Source organism: Corvus kubaryi, unplaced genomic scaffold (assembly GCF_017639235.1).
Source record: "Corvus kubaryi isolate FWS band 111438036 unplaced genomic scaffold, C.kubaryi_AGA036_p1.0 71, whole genome shotgun sequence".
NCBI classification, from domain to species: Eukaryota; Metazoa; Chordata; class Aves; order Passeriformes; family Corvidae; genus Corvus; species Corvus kubaryi.
The window spans coordinates 5,038,228-5,061,142 of NW_024582059.1; the positions used below are offsets into that span (position 1 = coordinate 5,038,228).

Below are 22,915 nucleotides of genomic sequence, written 5' to 3' on the forward strand. Positions count from 1 at the left end.
TTGGGAGTCACCACTAGACTTGAAAGACTGAAAGTCAATTTCCCCCCAACCCTGAATGATATGAATGTTTTTTTCCGTCCTTTCTTTAGATATTCAACGTCGATATCACCACCATCACCTCATCCTGTGAAACATCAAGATATAGAAATAGAAGATGAATGTGAATTTTTAATTGATGAATCAGGTGATGCATTTTCTACTGCTTGGATTTCAATACCCAGTAAGAGCAAAAGATCAAAAAACAATGGCTCCGCAACTCCCATTTCTAAATCTCAGCCCTCTGAAAAGAAGAAGCCGCAGAATAAGAAAGTCAAGAACAGAAAAGTACAGGTAAAAGCACTTACTAAACAGAAACTGGATCATCTGGATGTTGGAGCTTTTGACCTCAAAGAAATGTCAGAGTCAGATCCGATATCTAATAGTGAAGAAAATGTCCTTCCATCTCAAAGCCGTAAGAGTACTCATATGGGTAAGTTATTTAACAGCTTTTCAGTATTTCCTTCCAGGTCACATTACTGGATTATTTTCTGGTGGTTTATAAGGAAATTATAACAAAGTAGATGATAGGTATTAATGGATTCCTTTTTGGTGTTTCAGTTGCACAGTTAGATTTGGGTGAGACAGAAAGTCTTCACTTTTTTCGCCACACCCTTTGCCTTTCCTGTTAGGACATTGAAAATTAAATTAGCAGTGTTGTCTTTTCTTATGAGGAGCTGTAGAAGGTAGGTACCCACAAGCTTTTGTTCCTCTCTCCATAGAAAGGAGATTATGTGCTTTGAACAGAAAGGGGATTGAGTTTTAGGAATTATTTGTGAAGGGTTTTGTAGCAGGAAACACTGAAAACTGGAAAGCAGACTGAATGTAACATTTCTGCCCCCTCTTTTTAATTAGGAAATACTGAAAGTATGCCAAAAAGTTTTTTGTAGACTAGTTTAGTGAAAGCCTTCTTTTAGCCATCGGTGATAAAACTGGTTTTGCGATACCTCTTTTTTTTTTTTTCTTCCCCATTTTGATTCTTTATTTTGTGCATTCAGATATCAACATATCTCTTCAGGTTTAATAGGAAAAAGGTATTAATGTCCAAATGTTTCATGTACTGACAGGAAAGACTAAAAAGGATGCACTTAGACAAGACTCTCCAAACCAGGAAAAGAACACATCCTTGAAACCAGAAGCTGAAGAACTGATGTTGTCGTTGTCTGGACTGGAAACAAAACCATCTGATGAAGAACAATGTAAAACAAGGATGCTGCCAAGTGAGGATTTGCCTGTGCCCTCATCTGGGCATCAAGAAGAGCAGACTGTGTCTCTAAAAAAGTCTCTCAAGTCTTCCAAGAATCTGCAGTTGGCTTCTAAAGCTTCTCAACATTTAGTTAAGAAGAAACAAACTGCTAAGCAGAAACTTCCAAAAGTTAAAGTAGCTAAGAGAGGGACAGTAAGTCCAAGGAAGAAGCTTAAAAAATCTGCCCAGAAAAGTAGTAATAAAAAGCCTCAGTTACAAAGAGAGGAGAGTTCTGACAGTGAACCTGGTGAAGAAGAGCTTGAAAGAGAGCCTGTAGAATTGAATGAAGTATGCACCACACCCTTGCATCAGAAATTGGAGACTCCTGTGATTCAGAAGTTGACTAAGTCCGAAAAGCGTAGAAATGTATTACACACACCAGAGTCACCTGGTGGTGCAAATAACAGAACTTCTGTAAAAGCATTACAGCATCCCATGGACAGCGTGAAGAATCCTAAAAAGAAACATTTGCCTGCCAAGTCTTCAGGGAAGATACCCAAAAAGATTCCACGTAGAACCAATAAAGCTCTTTGCTCAAGCCCCGAAGACACCGAGTCTCAAACAGATTCTGACAGCTCTTCTGTACAGGCCATGACAAGGAAAAAACAGAAGTTACCAGATGTGAAAATAAAAAATAACAAAAGGAAACGTAACAGGTAACATGGACTACAGTAAGCTTTTTGTGTGATTCCTTACAAATGTGGTGTATAACTTGGTAGATAATTAAACTCATCTTGACACCTTTTAAGCAGAGATGGCCCAGTTGAAGTATGTGATAGTTTGAGGCTGGTTGAATAGTTATAGAGAAACCAAGCAGTTTAATCAACATTCTTTTCTCAAAGCTGGGTACCATGTTTAGTGCCTCCTACATGAGGAAGTTTGTTCTAAAGTGTTCTTGTGAGACTTGCAGAGCAGATCCCGTTTAACACAACCCCACCACCAACAGAGTAACTTCACTGTCAAATTTGTTCCTTTTGAAAAATAAATTTAGAAAATACAGTATTTAATTCTTCAGCTGTATTTGTTTTTGTCAATCTAAAGACTGAGTTCAAGTGGTCTAAAACCTGGTTTATAATCATTGCTCTTTGCATTGCTTTTTAATTTTTTTAATGCCTTTTTTATAGTTTTGTTCAGGATGCAAAATTATTGACCTGCAGGTTCCTTTCATTAAGTTGACTTAACACCAAATGTAATAAGAATAATTTTTTCTTTTCTAGAGATTCCTTTGTAGCTGAGAAGGTTGTGAGTTGCGAAAGGTAATTTCCTGAGTTGTCTGAAAAATGTTAATTTAATCCTACTTCTGCCCCACTGAGACCCCCCTGAGACTGAGCAACTTGTATGGCTGGTGTGTTCTGTGCTTTACTGGTGAAGCACCGAGTGGAACAGGATTGTGATTCATGCTTGAGGGTTTTAAATACTGTGCTAATACATTTAATAAAGTAATACAATTTTTCTTCCTGTCAAGAATAAGGGGTCATAATAAGCTTCTTGCCTTTGGGGATTTCTTTCCTTTGAGGCTTGCTTCCACATGAGTGTGTAATTTTTGAATAGGAATACCAATGCTCCTAGAACTAATGACAGCTGCACTGATAAAATTGATGTCAAGTAGGGTATAGAACTATATCTACAATCCAAACTCTTTGTGCACATACACAGGCATGTATCTTCCCCTTTCAAGGGATGGGAACTTAATAACAAAGCAAACAGGAGTGGCAGTCTGTGAATTTATTAAATTCTTGTGCATTCATTCTGCTGAAAATGTTGGGGGCTTTAATTCTAAGGGAGCCTACTGCAGACTGACTTGGAAAATTTGTAGTGTAGGTTTGCTAATCTAAATAATTGAAATGCATCTTTTGGACTTGATGTGGATAACAGCTGAACTTCACTGGCACACTAAAAGCAGTGATGCACAGCCTCAGATGGGGGAAGAGGGAATGTTAAGGGTTCTGATGTTAAGGCTGTAGAAGTCCTGTTTCAAGTGGGTTAATTGCTACGGAATCTCTGTTGGAGTTATATGTGTAAATTTTTGCCATTTTATGGGGGAGATTTCATTACAGACTACGTATTAAAAGCTGTTTTACTGTCCTTTCCTTACAGTATGCAAAACAACTCTTTAAAGCACTTCTATAATCGTGGTATATGGAAAATTGTTTGTAAGGTAATGCTACAGAGGTGAGGAGAAGGTCTATTCTGGAAGGGAGAAAAAAGAAGTTTAGGAAACCTGTTTAGAGAGGAGGTGTGGACACTAATTTGTCTGCCTGATGACTGAGTAGAGGAGTAGTTAATGAACTTCTTGACCTGTGATTTCTAAGGAGCAGTCATTTGCTTCAGTGTCTTAATTGGTATGGACATGTTTAAAAATAAAACCCAGCCCACATGATCTGAAACAAACTTAAATTCACTATTCTTGGCAGTGTAATGTTCCATTGACATTTAACATGTTCAAGCAGGTGTATTTTTTTTTTTTCCTTTGCAGTGGGCCTGTTCTAGAAGATTGTGATAAATTTGCTTCCAGCAGTAAGTCTCCTGAACAGGATGATACATCTTCAGGTAATGTTTAAACTTGGTATTTCCTTGCATTTTGTAGGTTTCTTATAAACTGTAGCTGACAGTTCAGTAATTTCTGTTGTGTTCAGCTTGTCCAGAACAAGAAATGCAGGTTTTATTGGCTGTGGTTACATTTGTGTCCAAGTGTGTGGTGCAGCGTACTACTTCATGGTGTTAGCTTTGGGAGAACACAGCCCTCCACGGTTTGGCATCATGCCTACCAGGATGAAGCAGGATGAAGTTATTCTTTCCAAAATACTTAGAAAAAATTTTTCAGGCTCAGTTTGTACCAGTTTGATGTGTTGCCATATGGTGGTCCTGTATGCAGTCACTTCAGGCAACCCTGAGCCAAATTACGGCATTAATGGTGTCATGGCCTGTTTGCCAAAGAATACTTTGGTTTGGTGGTTTTGGGGGGAAGGAGGGGGGCAGTGTTTGTTGGTGTTGTTTGGGGTGTTTTTGGTTGGTTGGTTTTGTTTTGTTGTGTTAGGGGTTTTTTGTTAGTTGTTTGGTTTCGTTTTGAGTTTGGGGGTTTTTATGTGTGTGTTATTACTTGTTTGGTTTCAGTTTTAAGTTTCACTACACAAGTTGCACATGTAGTCATAATGGACATGAGCCCTGGAGATACGAAGTCTTTTCATTAGTGTTTCAGGGTCAGATGTGAATGTTATTAGTCCATGCAATGCTTTCTTCAGATACCTAGTTTTGTGTGTGTTCTGGTTAAAAATTTGTTCTAAAGTTAGGTTTGAGTGATATGAATCTGAATGACCGTGCACTTTGATCAATAAAATTATGTGTATAGTTTGTAATTTGTCAATGTTCATTTTATGAAGAGGGAGAGGTCTGAGGAGTATTTACTTGAATGTATAATTTTCAAGTAATTTTTAAGTTTACTCTGTTTAAAAACTAATTACATATACTGTTTATCTACACTGGGTTTCATATATGTTTATAGCAAAACGTGTTACTGGAAGCACTATCCTTGTGACTTCTGTTTGTGTTACTTTTGGTTGCTTCTGGTGGGTATATTGAAGAAAAGTCAGGAATAATAAACGCCGTTGGTGGTGGGGTTTTTGAATGTGTTTTCAGATAATTCTGAAGACTTGAATTACAAATTAAGACACCTGTTGTCAGACGACATAGCAAGGCATAAAATAGGTAAGACTATTTTAAAATATCATAATGTAAGTGTGTAAATGCAAATGCATTTTCAGCTTGATATAAACATTGCTGAAGGAGACAGGCAAACACCTAGAAATAGGTTCATCTGTTCGTAAGTACTTACAGATAAGATTTGTTATTTCTTCATGTATAGCCCTTCTCTTAAAGTTATTTTTAAAAACTTCTAGTGTTTTTTTATTGCCATATTCAACAATTATCTTTTTATCTGCCACACTTCCGTTTTTCATGGTATAGTGTTAAGGAAACTTAAGGAGCCACTCTGGCAGTCACACTCCCACCACCAGAGACTTTAAGTCCTGGGACTGAATCCCCTTTACAGTGGGTGGCTCCAGTGCCCTGACAGGTGCCCCACTTGACTCCCTACACAGCCAGACAAGGTTTCCGTGCTGGCTTGACCCTGGATTTCCCACAGCAGAGTCTCAGACCTCTGGTTCCTTTAAGTAATTTTATGGTGTAGTAACAGAATAACAGCTTAAACTGGAACAAAGGACCATCTGGGCTTTTGTACCCTCCCAGTCTGTGTGCCGGACAGTCTCGAGTCCTGCTGGTCCTTCCAGCTGAGTCCTCAGCTCCTGCTGTGTCTCTGAGTGTCCGGTCACCTGGCTGGGCCACAGGTCCCCGTGCCCTTTGTTGTGCAAAGGGTCAGCATCAGTTCACAACCTCTTGCCTGAGGCTCCCACCCAGAGCTCAATCTCTGGCTGGCACTGCAGCTGCACACCCAGCTACATGCACTGAATATATTCCTAAACAACTGAGTCAAGACAAACTCTTACTGTTCAGTGAGAACAGTAAGAGTTTGGATTGGTTTTACGCAGTAAAACTGAGAGTGCAAATAACCTGCCTTCTGTGGTGGTCTGAGTCTGGATAGGGTGGAACAATGGGAATGCAGTCAGTTGTAGTCCCATGCTTGTCTGTTTTACATTGTGGGTGTTTTTTTATTGGCTTCATTATTTTTTTATGCACAACACTTCAGTTTAACTTCGAAAACTGCTTTAGCAACTGTTTTCTATTTACCATTTTTAACATTTAAATATTCTTGATTAATTTTCTCTGAGATCTTAAGGGGCTTTTACTCTTACAAGCACTGAAATATCATATCTCACTGTGTTCATATATGGCAGCTTGCACAACTTGAAAGTTGAGATGATGTGATTAGTACAACTGAAAATAAATATCTGCGAAATCTTGGAAATATGTGGAGTTTCTGTTTGCAAAAGTGTTGCTCTTCTGGACCCTGGAAACAGAATTTATGAATGTGGAAGAGAAGGATGTGCCTATGCAGTCTCTGTTACCCTCCCCTTGCCATAACCGAGGCAGTGCCTTTTTACAGTTGCTAATGAAATCCCCCAGATTCAGGCAGGGTTCTTAGTCTTTGCCTAGAGCTTTGTCTTCACAGTTGTAGCATGTTTGCTGTCCTTGAGCTTGAGCTCCTAATGTCTGTATGTCTGTGGTTCACTAAGATGTATAGAATGAAATCTAATGTCCAGTCAGGGTGATGATTGTTTAAGAAAAAGGAGAGTGAAATACTGATGTATGCAAAAGAAGGCATTTGGCAATACTTGAATCCTATTTTCTTGTCATGATAGCAATGTGATAAAAATATCAGCTGGGAAGTGCTGACCCTCTTGTGGTACAGAACAAGAGGAAAAGATACTTAATATTTTCTGTCTCTGAATTTTTCTTTCATACTTGATGTGAATGACTTCATCCTTCAAATTAGTAATGCCTACCAACACACCTAATGTTCGTCGGACAAAGAGGATACGACTAAGACCTCTGGAATACTGGAGAGGCGAGCGCATAAACTATACTATGCAGCCTTCAGGTATGAGTTCCACAATAATTATTTGCTTCCTTCTGATAGAGCAGAAAAGAGAAATCTGTGAGTTGATCTTGTGCTGTGGGAGCTTTGAGACACTTATTATTGGATAACTTTTTAAAAAAAGATTATTTGTGGTCTCCAGTTAGGCATCTCTCCATGTAGTCATCTTCTCTTTTGACACTCCTGTGTCAGCTGAAAATAGTGTCAGCAGAGCATGTTAAGTACCCTTGCCTTGCCTTCATTATTTAGGGAAGAACAGAACACTTTCTCTGTACCTAGTGGGTTTTTTATGCCAGAGATTATGTATGATACTGGAAAGAGATACAATCTACTGGATCATTCATTGGAGCATTTCTCTTTGTGTGAGGATTGTTTTCCAGAGCTGATACTATAATATTTTATTCAGTCTCAGTGTTAAATACCTTAAGTGAGAAAATAAATCTTGTTCTCAGGAATTTTTTTTTACTGACAATTCAGCCTAGTTTAGTCCTTTCCTAATTAATTGGTTCACTCAAAAATAGTATTTCTTTGTGTCTCTAAAAGTGATATTTTGTCTTAAAAATTACTTGCATGTCATGGTTTTCTGAAATGTTCTTTGACTGAAATTTGATGAAATTATTTTTAAAATGTCTCAAGTTGCATTGCACTCCAAGATACTTAATGTTGAAAAGCTTTTTTGTTTGTTCTGGCTTTCTAAAGTGATCTGAAAAGTTCAGCACCAAGGAAGTGTATTCTCAATTGAAATGCTATTTGGTTGGTCAAGATTGCATTCTTTTAAATTTGCTATGAGTTAGTGAACTTTGTTTAACATCTTTTTGTTTCAGGAGGGCTTGTGATTAGTGGATTAGTGCATCCAGAAACACCATCTCCCAGGAAGAGTAAAAGAAGGAAGGATCGTCCCAAGCAGAAAAGAGATAAAACAAGTATGAACACAGACTTTTTTCCTTTGGATACTTAAAGTCTCTTTAATCAAATGCTCTATTGCTGTAAGATTTTCCTCCCATAAACACTCAATTCTCTCTCCGGGTGAAAATAATTTTATAACATAATTTTGTAATGTGATCTGATGTGGAAAAACCTGCTCCTACTGGATCTATAGCAATGTTGTACATTCTTGTTGTAAAATTGTTCGCTCCTCAGAGTAAGAAAGGAAGAAATGCTGGACATACCCGAAGTGCTTTTGGGCCTTTAAAGCAGAGGCTGAAGAAACTAAACTGTACTTACTTTGTGTTCAGATCGTGATGCTAGTGTGCACAGTTAAGGTATAAAAACTTGCCGCCATTTTACTGATACCTGTAGTAACACATCTAAAAATGCAGCAGAGAGTGTTAGTAGGGTTTCAAGCTGTTGTAGGTTAAATACAAAACCACAACACCGTAGGTGAAGGGAGAGCTTTAAGAACAATGCTTAAAATAGTTCAAAGTGGGCAATAAATCTATGTTTAAACAAATAGAGACTCTCTGTTCAGTAGATAATAAATATGTAAATAGTGCTCAGAAAAGAGAGTCAAAGTCCAAAAGCCAAAATATTTTTGCTGTGCTCTCTGGAAGATGTTGTAATGCTAAAGAGCCTTTCTTTATGAGGACTGTCTAGAGCTTTTGTTTGAAGCTGAAACATTTCTCTGTGAAGTTACAGAATTAATAAAACAAGAGCTAACAAGGATGGAAAGTGCCATACAGTTCTAGCACTAAAGTAATCAGGACTGAAATAATCATCAGAGAAATAAGGAAGAAAACAATCACTGTTGGTACCAATTTCTGATTTTATATGTGTTTCATGTAAATTTTGTTCCTTACCTCAAAAAGAAAGTGGTAGGACTAGAGAAGGTTTAGGGAAAGCTCATCAAAAACAGAGAAGGACTTCTGTAGTGAAGACTCCTCAGCCCTGAAGAGAATACTGTGGAGGTCTCTAAGGAGGAGGTCTAAAAACACCTCTGAAATCATGATATGGAGAAGGGAAATAGGGATAAATGATTTTGTTGGGGTTTTCTGCTTGTTTTTTTAAACACAAGAACTAGAAGGTGTGGAAGGAAGACAGTGAGAGCTGGGTTCTTCAGCAAAATAAGGTGGTCATTCTCACTGTGTGCTTCCTGAATATTGTGGATAAAAATATTTATGTAGTTTCAAGGCAAGAACCAGGTATATTCACAGGAGACTTAACTATTAATAGCTCTAAATAAAGCCTGTGAGCTCCAGATTAGAGGTGAAAAGTATTCTATTGAACAATCAGTACATTATTACGGCATTTTTGGGAATGGAAGGAATCCCTGTTTTGGGCCACTGATGGGAGACAGAACCCTGGTCTAAGTCAGTCTTTGATCTAAGTACAGTTTAAATTGTAATATGAATCATTTGCAGCCTATGAGGACCTGAGCTGGTACTAACTGTTCATACTGTATCTTACAAGAACTATTGGTTGCCTTTGAACTGTCTTCCAGAGGTGATTGATTTCCTCTGTGACAGACATTCGTCCTTGGAGACACATCCTTGAGTCTTAGTGATGCATATAAGGCCAGTCAGCCAAGTAAAATTTCTAGCACAAATTCTTAAATGTTATTGATACAATAAAAATTCTGTTTTTATAGCTGTAGAGTTACACCTGTTGCTGCTTCTTTTTATGGAGAGATGGTTATGTTGGAACAAAGCTGTTCAAATACAGTAACTTTTCTTCCTCCCCCTGACTGTCTTGCTGTAAGAGTATTTAAGCTGCCATGTGTGCCTACAAAATCCTATAGCTTGCCTTTAGCATGCTTCTTCGGTCTGTGTTTAAAGAAATTTCCTGTGCGCTGTAGAGCTAAAATTGTCTGCTTAAGAGAATTCTGCAAGAGAGCTTTGGGATATTTATTCTGCTGTGAATATTCTAAAGCATCACTTTTCTTTTTGAAAAGCATAGCGGTGTCATCAGTTCTTTGGATATTGCTTTCTCTGGAAAAATCCTTTTTATTATAGAAATAGTTCTCAGATTTACAACTTACAGCGAGCTTCCTGTAATGTTATTTCGTGAGAAAAGGAAAATTGGACATGTGCTTATCTTTTGAATGCTTTCTCTCTTAAGTGTCCTGATGCCTATCAGTAGTGGGTAAGAGCAAAAACACGTTCTTCGTACTTCATCATGTATTTCATATTCTCTCAGCATCTGTTGCTAGCAAAACACTTCTCTCAAAACACAAGAGTTTACTTTTGAGTAAATACTGTTGTTAATACCATAAGATAAATAGTTTCCTTGGATAAATCCTAGGAAATTCCTTAGGATTTAGAGAGTGTTCATCTCTTACACACAGAAATAATTCCAATGAAAAAGACATTTTCAAAGAATTGTTATGGATGGTTTTCTTTATTTGAAGAAAGAGTATTCAGTCTATTTAGTCACTTATTACAGAAAATTTAAGTACTTAATGTGTGACATTAGAATTGTGGAAAAGCTGTGGTTAAATGATGTAACTTTTTAAAATCTATACTGATTACTTTTCTGGTTTTGTTTTGGTTTCTTTGTATCCTCAGATACAAGAGAGATACCTGCAAGTTTGGACCACACCCTAGCTGATACGTCTAAGCCAACCATTGTACTGGACCCAGTAACAAATAAGGAAGTACATCTAGGTGAGTTGAAGGGATGTGGCCAAGGGACTTCCTGAATCATGTAGACTGATAAGAAAAACAGAATGTTCATGCCACATTTGGCATAAAAAGGTGAGGTTTTGAAATATTCATTGTTCTTTTGGAGAAAGTTCTGAGGAAGACACAAAAAATGTCCTGTTTTTTCAGCTAAATATTGAGTCTAGATTTTGGAGGTGTTGCACTGAAAGAATATGCACTGAGCATGTAACAAGACAAATTATGTGGTAGCATTAATGTTAATCTCCTGGACGTTTTTTGTAGATTGTATCAACGCTGCAAGCAGTAACACTTACTACGTCAAAGATGAAGCAGTAGAAATATACAAAACTTTGAATACATCTCTTTTTGCAACTGGTAGATTGATTCTGAAACCATTTAAAGAAAAGGGACACCAGTTTGTCCACATGGATACAATAGTAAGTGTGCTTTTTTGAAATTTTTTTAAAATGGACTTTGTAAACAGAAGATCTGTTGGAGCGGTTGGAAGTAACATATGAAGTTGAGAGGTCCCCCTGACTCCCCTCAATACAAACAAACATTAATGAATCGTTTGCTAGAGGTAATTTGCATGCACATTGCCTGCCTTGCTTTGTATTAAATCTGTATGTCCATGTGCTCCTGTTTTCTGGATCTTGCAGGCAAGATAGAAATAGCAAAAAAATAAAACTGGACCCCATCTGCCTTTTGAGTTGAGCATCTTATTTTTCATCAGTATGGAAAAAAGGGATTGCAGCTCTGCTAGCTTATTTGGGGTTTTATCTTTGTTATATGTATGCAAGTGTTTTCTTGTATATCTTTCTTAAATGTTTGCAAAGGAAGTGCTGCTAACCTTAGAACCTTTGGCTTCCATTAAGGCTTTCCATATTATCCGTGGCAAAGTTATTGTTACGTTACATAAGACATCGTATTATCTGACTGCAGGGGACTGCTTCTATGTTCCAGCAGGTGAGTACATGGGTCTGAAACCCATTTGTTGGGAGGTGCATGAGACTAAATTAGCATGCTAGGAATCAAAACCAAACAGAATGACTGAAAGAGAGAAGATTGAACAGAGAATGGGAAAGTACAGGGTGATGAAGAATGGAATGTGACACAACACTGGACATGGGTTGATTATCTAATTGTTGAATGCAGGGATACATATACCGCTTGTTTATGTGAGTTGGCCTCAATGTTGTGGTGACACTACCAAGTTCTAAGAGTAAATTTATCTTGGTATTCTGGTTCTGTCACTAGCTGTAATGTTGAGGAAACATCACAGACAGCTTAATGTTAGTGGTAGTTAATATAATTGTTTTGGTCACCATATGCTTGCTGCTTTTTTCCTATGTAAAATTATGAAAATCCATTTGGATCAGTTCACCATATTTTGTGCTTTGTGCTTGTATATAGAAGGTTTAAAATATCTTGTTGAATAGTTTGTACCTTCATATGTTATTTTGATAATTTAAAGGCTTGATTTTGTCCTTCTGATATAAAAGTGGCGTGAATTCCATACGGGAAGCTGTCCATCAGTGGGTTAAGACACTAGTCAGGAGATTTTGTAGTAGTGTTAAAGCAGGCTGTTCATGGAGCTGTAGAGAGCTTTTGTACAGCTTCTTGTGAAGAAGCTTATCCTTAGAAAATGAGGAATTAGCCCTTTTTTTCCCCGTTAACTTTTCAGCACAATGTCCTGAGTGAACAATCATTGTTCAATTAATGCTTGATGTTTTGAAGCATTTTTTTGGTGTTTGTTTTAGTTTTAAAAGTTTAGTGGGTCTGTAGAGACAATTTTGTCATTTGCTTTTTGGGAAAGCAGATTATATAGAACACTGAAAGTTTTGTATGACCGTAAGGATCTACACTTCATTCTTCCCTGCTTCCTGATGGCTGCTCTCAGTATGTCTGGATGGGCAATGCAGTGTTTGTGGCAGGTGATCCCTGTAATTCATCGTGTGGCTGTATATGAGTGTTAGGAGGTTGCTCGTTCCTGATGCTCAGGGCCTATTAGATAATGCTATTCTGTGGTCATGTTAGTGTGCAAATCTCAAGTGAAGATATGCAGGTAAGTTTCCATTGCAGTTTTTATTGATAGTTTCTGTAGGAATAAATTAAAGTAGATTCAGTCACCTTAAAGTTTTATTGTGGGTTTTGAGAGCTGAGAGCTCAAACCCGTTACATTCTTCTCAGTAAAAATCTTCTAAGCAAAGATTGAAGTAAATGACACTAGCTGTGTTCTTTGTCGTCTCTTTGAAATGCACTGACCTGCCTGTAAGAGTGGCATCCTAGATTAGGAGCTAATATTCCTTCTGTTAAAATATATAAAAAAAAAATATACTTGGCTGAAGACAAGACAGGACTTCAGTCCTAGTGGCTCCTAAGGAAAACTTACTCTGTTTTTATTTGTAGGAAATGGATATAACATACGTAATCTTCTGAATGAAGAAAGTGTTCTTCTCTTCACACAACTCAAAAACAGGTGAAGAATTTTCTGCAGAGAAGTTTGCCTAAACACTTGTTAATTTTTTGTATGTTCTGAAGTTCTTTTTACATACAGAAATGTTCGAGTCAGCCCATCCTAACATTACAAATTAATACAGAGCAGCTGAAATCAACGTACGAAGAGTTGAGACAAAAGCCAGAAGTATGTTGGTAATTGGCTGTCAAAATGAAATGACATACTGAAGGGCCTTGCTCTGCAGCAGTTACTGTTCTTGTGCCATCCAGTGACAGAAAACTATAAGTATGAAATGTGTGGGTATATTTGTTGTTCCAAATTGTATCAATATGCTTAATCTCCCTAAAGATGCTTAGCACTTGAAAAACGTTGACATCTTCAGCTAACATCTGATGCATAGTCTTAACAACTGCCTGGTACAACCTGCTCAGAATAATCTCTGTTTAAATGATGAACCTGCTGTTTGCATTCCAGTAATTGTTGTCTAGGAGATGGGCTGCTGAAATGCTGTTGTGCTGGGGTCCAGCCGCCTTCTTATATGTTAATGACAGGCGCTCCTTCCTTGTCTGGCAGCTGGATGATTAGTGCCTCCAATCTGAATAGGAAAATAGGAGCTCTTAAGTAGGAGCTTATCAGTTGTGTCTTTTTTGTGGAAGCTATGGCTTGATTAGCTCTGAACATTGTTGATAGCTTTATTTTGTGTAACAGTGATAGGTCATTGCCAAATGTATTACTTTAATATCTCCTTTTGATTTGCTTGCTGTGTTCCTGGATAATAATGAGGACCTTTGGGAAAGCTGTAATTACACTGTATACTCCAGAAGCCAAGTCTAGACAGCAGATGGTATACATAGCATTTGTCTCCCAAGCTCTTCGAGGTTTCTTCTGGCTGAAGATAAGGATGAACTACAGCTATTGTGGTATTCTGCTTTCTCTCTCTGGTCATTTCTATCCTCGAAGAGAAGGAGATAAGGAAAATTGAATTGGAATTGTGAACTTCCAAGGACTTGAGGATTGAGCACTAACCTTGTAAGCAGTTTTGGCCATGATCTTTATGCTAAATCTAGAGTATACATTAAAGTAGGAAAGAATTGGCTTTCAGCTAACTTCCTGTGTGAGTGAAGGGCTTGGACACCAAGATTACCATGCCTCTGTGAAAGATCCTTTGGATTGGGGAATTTGGGATAATACTGTCATTCTCTTTCAAGCAGTAGTTCCTATGGTTAGTGCATATGTAGACTGACAGCGGAAATACTGGTAGAAGTTGTGCGCTGTCTTTTCATTCATGGCTAAGTCATGTGTAACTGAGAAAATGAAACAGGAATGTGCCTACTGCCGTTTAGTTCTGTCTTGAAACGAACTACTGTCAGAGTTCAGACTACACAGAAAGACTTTTTTTCCAGCTCCAACTCTTGTAAGCAGTTTAAGAGTTTTTTAAAAAGAAAAAAGTCATTTAGTTACATTAGTTACATTAGTTACATTAGTTACATATGGTTTACAATATAAATTTGATGTTGGCAGCTTTTCTAAATTTTGGGCTTGGGTTGGTCTTTTCAAGGTCAGCAAGATTCAAATAATGTCCTTCCTGTGTTGGAGCCATACCAGCTACCAGATGGGCACACATGCTGTCTCACTGCTTGAGGGGATTCCACCCACTAAAACGTTTAGTTTTTGTCTTTCAACTCCTCAGGCCTACAGAGATCTGGAATTTTGCCACTTGGAAAAAGAGTACAGGGCTAGGATTAAACCAAAGACTCTGCTTCTAACCCAAGCAGGTCTCCCAGCAGTCAGGCCATGGATGTGATGGTCTCTGATCCCAGCAGCAAATTGGTTCCAGCTGAAAATCAGAACAAGAAAACTTTTCAGTTGTGTTAATGGCCAGGGAGTTCTGAAGAAAGATACCCTGCGAACTCTTATCTGTGTTACCTGTCTGCAGATTGGGTAGCAGAAGGATGGATACTTAAGGGGTTAGCATAGGTAACTTATGTGGATGGACTACAGAGCACGTTGTCCTAAAGGAAAGTGTGGGTGGATGCAGTGGCAGAGCTCAGCAGGCTGCTGCTTGCTAGGGATGTGTTTTCCTTTGGTGGGCTGAGATGAGAAGTGATAACATTACCCATGTCATACCAGGCACTGATGTGTCTTCCCCCACTGCACTGTACTGCAACTTGGCAGCAAAGTTTTGAGGGGTTTTCTTTTGGGTAAAGAGCACTAAGTCCTTCAGGATGCTTTCTTAAGCAGAAGTAATGTGTGCAGACCTTTTCCTGACACAGGCTGGAAAGTGCAGATGTCCAAGTGCAGGTCTAAGGTCAGCATGGCTGTTTGTGTTTTCCTATTTCTGTGTCTGGGAGCATCAAGAGAACAGGGAGGATTTGGTAAAGTACATCACTTTTTAGGCTGGATGGTTTTGCTGCTTTCTGGCAGGTCAGTTTCTTAGGTGAAATGTCCCGTGTAGTTTGCAGAGAACATTTTGTAGCTGGACTACATCTGAGTATGTTTGTGGTTTACTTTTTTTTTAAGAAGCAATATCAGGTTTGCCTAGGGATGTTCTCTGGAATATTGCTGTGGTTTAGCAACAATTCTATTATTTGTCAGTAGATGGGGCTTTAAGCACAGCTGTTGGTCCTTTGCTGGCCTCTGTGCTCATTAGGGTCTGGTTTTTGAAAGTCAAGAAGAGTGTATTACAGCTGGAGATAAATTTAGTTGAATTCTCTTGCAAGGAGATGTAAATCAGTTGCCCTTCACAGTAGGATGTAACTACTGAACATTGCTAAGTTCGTTCAGTTACATGGATGTTGTACTTGTTGCAGCCACTTGCACAAAATTGTTCTTTAAAACATTAGTGTATAGCAGGACCTGGGTTGTTCACCATTGGTCTGGATTGCATTTCAAATTTTTTTCTTCAACTTGGCACTTGTTAGAAATTTGCTGCTGTGTCATTAGCCTAAATATAGTTTGAGGAAGTGCAGGAGAATGTTCTGAGTTCCAGGACTCCTATGGCTGCTGAGTTGTGCAGTGCGTCAATCAATAATCAGTTGTTAAGTCAGAAGCAGCAGCTGATGTTTCACCTCTGCCTGGTCTTGCTTTGGCTCCTCCTTCCTACGTTTTTGTATACATCAAGCCAAATAGGATATTGCAAAGAAATAAGCCTTTTCTGAAATGTGAGAAGTTAATATTCTTCCTGCATGTGTGTGATTCTTTTTGCCAGCATATTTTCTGCTCTGCTGGGTAATCTCACTTCCTCTGGCTACTGTTGTTTTTAGCCAGGTTTTTGCGGAGCTAGGCTGAACTTGGTTAACCAGTGTTACCTGTTGTGGAGTGATGTGTGGGATCTTTGTCTTGAAAGAGACATGGCCTTTCTGTTGTCTGTGAGATGCACTTACTGTTCCTAGAGGATACCTACTTATATCCTAGTGGATATCCCTGTTTCAGTGTATTAATTCATTGCTTTCTGTCAACAGTAATTGAGAGAGCTGGAAACAAAAGCCAAGTCACATATTTCAGCTTCATGTTGATAGGTCCATGTGTTCTATAGTAGGTACTGTGGTGACATCCAGGGGCTTGTTTTAAGAGGCTTAACTGAAAAGTCCTGCCACAGTAAAAAGTCAGAGTTTTGAAGGCTTTGACTCCCTTCAAAAAAATTACAGGTTAGTAGGTTCTTCTGCAAATCTATCTTTTCATAGTTTCATTTGGTTAGAAAGCTGTTCCTGTTTTACTAACAAAGCTTTCTGCAGTTTAAATTAGCAGAAGAATGATGGCAGAACAGTCAGATGTGTATGCACATCCATATTTGTACGACTCTGTAAACATAAAATAGATTGTGAGCTGAGTAATTACAGAAAAAATAAACAGGACCAATAAAAGAGACTGTTGCGGCACATATACAGTTTCTTCTATTTTTCAAGTGCACAACTAAATTGGTTATCTGCAGATGATTTTAAATTAACATTTGGGGAATGCAATAAACCTAAAGAGCCATTTCCTCATAACAGCTGAAAAGGCATTTCAGCATGAAGGAATATTTCTTGGATTTCTACTGATGTATAGACTCTGCATGATGTCTTTTGCAATACAGGATTTACTTTAAGTGGTGATTAATTGCAGGTGATACATCTAACTGAAGAGCATGGACCATGCCTCTTTAATGGTATTGACAGCTGTTGTAACTGAATATCCTAGTTTTTCCAAACTGGTACATTTCCTTGGCAGAATATCTTGTCACTTCACAGCTGTTCACAGATATAGTCAGAAGAGATCTCAAAGGCAAACTTTTTGGGTTGCATAGATGAGCTTCAGTTAGGATTTGACAACCAAAGTGATTCCTGTGGTCCACTTCTAAGATGCAAACATGGTTGATCACCTGTCAAAACAGTCGGCTGCAGATTATTAGGAAACAAATATGTTAAAAGGTTTGCCTGCAGAGCTGCTCTATGTTTTTAAACCCACTCACAAAGCTCCTCTTCTGATCTGCTTCATTTAAACTTCTGTGCCCAAGTGAAAGTGCAACACAAAAGGTTGTAAAACCACAGGTACTTTGCATTCCTTCTGCAGTCCTGTTTGGAGCACAGTGATTGAAACAAGGACCTGGAAGAAGCAAAGTGTTTATTTTGTCAGTCTGACTGTTGAGTTGAGATACAAGTCTAAAAATGTTCACAGAAAAAAATATTAATGTCTGGAATAAGATTTTTAACTTCTCTTTTCAGGTAGGTAAGGACTTTTAAATTTGAAAACTGAAGAATTCCAGTACTCCTAACAAATATTTAGGAAGTTTATTAAGGGGTATGATAGCTGTTAACACACATTATTTCATTTAGCTTATTAAATTTTTTCACTGTGATGGTGTTTAAAGCTGCCTTTTCCTGTGTTTTCAGTAACAGTATCTGAAATGAGAGTTGATCAAGATGGCAGATGGATGGTAATGCTGTGAGGGTGTCTTCTGGAGTCAACGTGCCATAAAGAGCGAGAGGAAGGGAGTGATATGAGAGGTGTAAACATAATGAAGGGCTCTGTATTAGAGCTCAAACATGTTGCAGACTGACTGGTCTAGGTTATGCGAAGTGTTTTCAGTGAAGCTGAGCAACTTTGAAAAGATTGGTATGGGAAAGGTTTTCTGGTGTTGGTGCCACAAGGACACAGCTGTCTCTGGTGGTAACCCACACTCGTGGTTTGGGATTCTAGTAGTGATCTGATCACTTGCATTTAACAGCATTATGTCATCTTATCTAAAACTATAGGGTTCAGCTAATGAGCATGATGTATAATCCACTGAAGAAGAGGCCTGTATTTAATGAATTTTACCCTTTCTTTATGTTAGCAACCCTTTCATGTTGTAGTACAGCGGGGGTAATTACAAGAATTGAAAGTTAATTACAAAAAAGTTTTTTTCAAACACTATCTGAACTTGAAATTTTATTGCTGACAAAGAGGGGACTCCCCTAGGATGCAGTAGCCTATACACTGAAGAAACTGAGTGCTTCTCCTGTATTTCAGTTAGTGCCAAGTGAGCTCTGAGGCTAATTAATCAAAACAAATTCACAATTAAGCTCAGAAAGGAAGACTAATTAAGTAGACAGTTAAAAAAAGTGCTGAAGAAGGGAGCAACCTTAAGGGGAAAGTATGAGACTCCCAGTACTGGCCCATGAAGGACAATTAAGTGATAATTGCAGAGGCCTTTTTGCATCCAGCACATGCTGTCTGCCTTTTATTATGGCTGATTTTCTTAGCAGGAGAAGCAGACATTTGCCTGATGAGCAACTAAGCTGTACTGTGCACTCGTAAGGTAATTCACAGGTAAGGCAGAGAGCTTGCTGCAGCTATAAATTAGAACACAGCTTCCAGACTTGAACAGTATTTTAGATAGTGAAAAAGCCCCATTGCGTTTTAAAGACAAACTAACTTAAGTGTTTGCTTTATTTCCCTCTTCATTTTGTGGCACACTGAGTCCATGTTAGCATTCTGTTTAAGCTTTCAAACGAACTACACTGAGTGAACTGTCAGAATTTAAAATAGCTTCATTCAGTTGCTCACCCCACTGAAGTTCACAGAAATCATTACCTTGTCATGAAATGGCTTCGGTTGCTTATGTCCTTGTATTGGGTTTGTGTGGCCAGGTTTTGATAGTTGTGGGGGGTGGTTACTGGGATGGCTTCTGTGGGAAGCCAGTAGCAGCTTCCCTGCGTCTGGCAGAGCCAATGCCAGACAGCTCCAGTGCCAACCCACCACTGGCCAAGGCTGAGCCTACCAGAGCTGGTGGTAACTCTTCCATTTAAGAAGGAAAAAAGGTTACTGTGCTGAAGTAATTATGGACAGAGAAGAGAAGAGTATGTGAGAGAAACAGCCCTACCCACACCCAGGTCAGTGCAGAAGGAGCAGGGATGAGGTCCTCCAGGCACTGGAGCGGAGATTCCCCTGCAGCCTGTGATGGTAATGGGTGAGTGATCTCTCCCTGTCCTTATCTCAACCCAGGAGCCTTTCCTTACATTTTCTCTCCTCTGTCCAGCTGAGGGAGGAGAGAGATAGAGCAGCTTTGGTGGGCACCTGGCATCCAGCCAGGGTCAGCCCACCACAGTCCTGCACTCATGCTGCATGACATACTTGTGGTGGAAAAAAAAACTAGGAGGAACCTACAACACTAGTATTGTTTTTACTGAAAATATTTTAAATTTTCTTCTCAAGGACTTTTTCAGCTAGCAAAGCTAATCTCTGGTGAGATGCTGAGGCTTGTAGATGAGGTACATGCCCCAGACTTCCTGCATCCCTCCTTGCCCATTTCCATTGAACTGTGATGCTAATCATCAAAACCTCTCTTAATTTATTTAATTTAGCATGGGCTAAAAATTTGCATAAGTGTTCACTTTTTTTTCCCCCCCCTTATCTGGAACTTGAATTATTTCAAAAATTAGTGGTGAGGTCTCCTCAACTATTTTTAAAAATGTTGATAGTAATTTCCTTTTCTTCATGAAATTCCATGTGAACATTATGCTGCCACTGTGATGCACTGTGTCCTTCTATGCAAGTTGGCAGTTGTCTTCTTGAAGTATCTGTCCAAGGTGCAATCCTTCTCTTGGAACAGGCTGCAGGATGAGGCATTCACCTGCTGCTGTTTCAGCTCAGCTGCTCCATCAAGTTTCAATCTGCTCCTTCATTTTTTGTCTTTCTGCCTAAACTAATTTCCTGCCCTAATTTGGATGCATTTTCCTTACCAAAGGTTTCTTTTCTGTCTTTCTGCCACTTGCAAGGATTGAATAATTTTTTAACTCAGTTCCAGGTGTTTGAATTATTTCAGAGGTGTTCTTGTGCCTGAAGGTTCCTTTGCTACCTCTCCTGCAAGTTTTGTACAGGGCCTGGCAAAGCTCCCAATTTTAACTTTCAGAGAAGTGATGCAAAGCTTTCTTTCGCCTCTGTTCTTTGAAAGACTTTTATGTAGTTTTAATCCCAAGAAGGTTGGTTTAGGATGTCACTGGCAAGGTGTTTGTTATTATCATCATCTGCTGTTTTTCCTGGCTGCAGAAGCAGAATGGAGACTGCTTCAGGCCCACTTGGTTGCCCTTGAACCTCATCCATCTGTTGAGGCTGGCTCTGCAGTGCTGGAAGAGTGCATCCTAGCACCGTTCCCCATGGCCAGACCTACCCTGGGGCATCGTAGCATTGTGCTTTTTGCTCCTCTTAGAGCACTAATTCAGTCTGCTGGAGACTTCCTTTGCCTTGGCACAATTTTGACATGCGTCTGCCATCACTTAGGCACCATGCCATACCTTGATTTTGTATTGGCAGGCTAGTCCAGGCATTCACCTGCCTCTTACATCTTCATTCCTCTTGCCAGTGGGAATGCTGCCTGGCACCAGTTGGTTTTGGCACAGAGGTGTAGCATGGCAGCACATGCCCACTGCTACACATGTGGATGTGGGTCTCTCATGTGCCCTCTCACACCCTGTTGCTGCTTGACTTTTCTGGTAAATGCCAGGAGAAAGTAATCTTCTTGGTCTTTATTGTTTCTGTGGTGTCTAAAGAGTCTAGACTGAAAGAGCTGTAAAGGTTGGGTGGCCCCTCAGGATCAGCTTCATACATTTCTCTTGGAGATGGAGCTGAGACTGGGCCAAGCACATCTGAGATACCCTTCCATGTGGAACAGTTCTGTCCACAAAGTTCGGATCCCATCATCTCCATTTTACCATACTTAGTGCCATGGGTGGGAGTGTGTATTTGAAAAGCACGTCAGAGTGTTGGTGTACACACTTGGCATCCTCCGTCTTAGTGCTGTGGTTGCTGCAGAGGAGTCAAGAGGTATAGAAGAGATCAGGAAGCAGAAGCTCGTATGTGGGGAAAGAGCTTATCTGAATCCAGGGCAGCTGGCTCTTGGTGGTCCTGCTTGAGCAGCAATGTTGGATCAAATTACTTCCAGAGGTCCCCCCTGACCTCAGACATCCTGTGAAGTTGCAACCTGTGCTATGGAAGCTGCTCTTCTATAAGTTTAGTTCATGCTTTTGTTGGGAAGACCCATATTTCTGTGCCCCTCAAGCTGAGAGCAGTCTTTTCTATGTCACACAGCAGGCCACCAGTATTGCCACCAGTACTGCCACCAGAGTGTGGGGTGTGCCAGAGTCCCAGCCACTGGTGAACAGCCACTGCCATCCCATTCTCCACGGGAAAGGACAAAATGTGCACACTCAGTTGAGTCACAAGGGTCAGCTTTAACCTCCCCTTTCTGGTCTTGGCTCTGAGAAGTCCCTCTAGGGCAGACACATACCTGGGTTCGATGAGAAGTCCACTGCTCAGTTTGGGGGAATTAGGTAACAATTTTCTCTGCATATACCCCAAAACATTTTACTATATTTGGATAGTGGGTTGTTATTTTCACCTGCAAGTCTTAACAGCAGTCTTTATTCTGTGTATGGGCTTTAAACCAGTTGAAAATTTGGCATCTTGCGCAGTCCAGCCTATCAAGTGTCTGCTTTTCCCATGTAACTCTACATGTGGAGTAGCAGTGCTCAGCTGTCCCTTGATGTGGGGAGTTGTATCAGATATTATTCTCTCAGCAAGAATTTTAGTTTTTGGTTGCTTTCCCTACTGTCAGCAGCTTTGTGTGACCTTTGGGACTGTGGACCAGAGATTGTGAACCATTTGTGTAAACGTGAGTTAAAGTGAATTAAAATATGCCCAAGATCTATAAAAGTAACATGAAACTCATGCACATTTACTACTGAGGCTTCTTGGTTCTTCACAAGATATATTTCAAATTCAAAATAGCTTAAGAAAATACATGGAGAGCAAGTGTCAGTGCCCCAACCAGGTGTGGCTTTGACAGCTCCAGATTTTGCACAGATGAACACATTTGTCAGAGACCACTATTAGTTAAATTAAATTAGGCTAATGTGCTCTTTTGAGCATAATTGAAATGATACTAATGTTTTTATCGATTTGCCACTGGAGTAGGTGAATGCTCTGATGTACTTGCTGCTGTGAGTACAATCTGCAGTTGTTCCACTTTACTGTCTAGTAACTCCCCAATATTATGGCACTGATAGGCCTATTTTTAACTGTGTTAATTTGAACTAATTTCTGGTTTTTTTATAATTCAGAACAAAAGCACGAGACATGCTGTTGGACGCCTCTTCCAAATAACTGTACCTGCAAATTGAAGATCATCTAATGCAGAGGAGTTCTAAAGAATGCTGAACATTTTCATCTGACACCCTAGTTTTAGGGGCATGTTGTTTCATTGATCTTAAAGATCTTTCTTCAGTGTAAATGGTAAATACATAGTTTGTTATGAGTTATCTTTACTTTTGTATCAATAAATATTAAGTAATGGAAATCAGTTTTGATTCCTTTAATTTTAAATAATTTTGGAATCAGTTTCCTGGCATTCCATGTGGTTTTGAAAATGCAGGTAATTGCATGAGTTTGACTTGTAAATAAATATTTATGAATAACTGTGAGTTATCTTGGGTGGCTTCAAAGACATCTCAAATTGAAATGTTTCACTGTTACTTTGGAGTTGTTGAAACGTTCAAAGGGAGTTTGAAAGT

General features: G+C 39.2%; 1 protein-coding gene across 1 annotated transcript in view; it reads left to right on the forward strand.

Annotated features, from left to right (window-relative positions):
• The window catches only part of CENPC (centromere protein C), a 28,426-nt gene extending 5,722 nt beyond the window's left edge, over positions 1-22,704 (forward strand). The window contains exons 8-19 of the mRNA XM_042049501.1: positions 90-469; positions 1,104-1,938; positions 2,500-2,538; positions 3,759-3,832; positions 4,919-4,987; positions 6,732-6,836; positions 7,658-7,756; positions 10,334-10,432; positions 10,712-10,866; positions 11,305-11,395; positions 12,839-12,908; positions 22,466-22,704. Coding sequence (XP_041905435.1) covers positions 90-469; positions 1,104-1,938; positions 2,500-2,538; positions 3,759-3,832; positions 4,919-4,987; positions 6,732-6,836; positions 7,658-7,756; positions 10,334-10,432; positions 10,712-10,866; positions 11,305-11,395; positions 12,839-12,908; positions 22,466-22,508 — 2,059 coding nt within the window. The 3' untranslated portion in view covers positions 22,509-22,704. The remainder of the gene's footprint in view (positions 1-89; positions 470-1,103; positions 1,939-2,499; positions 2,539-3,758; positions 3,833-4,918; positions 4,988-6,731; positions 6,837-7,657; positions 7,757-10,333; positions 10,433-10,711; positions 10,867-11,304; positions 11,396-12,838; positions 12,909-22,465) is intronic.
• Positions 22,705-22,915: the final 211 nt, after the last annotated feature.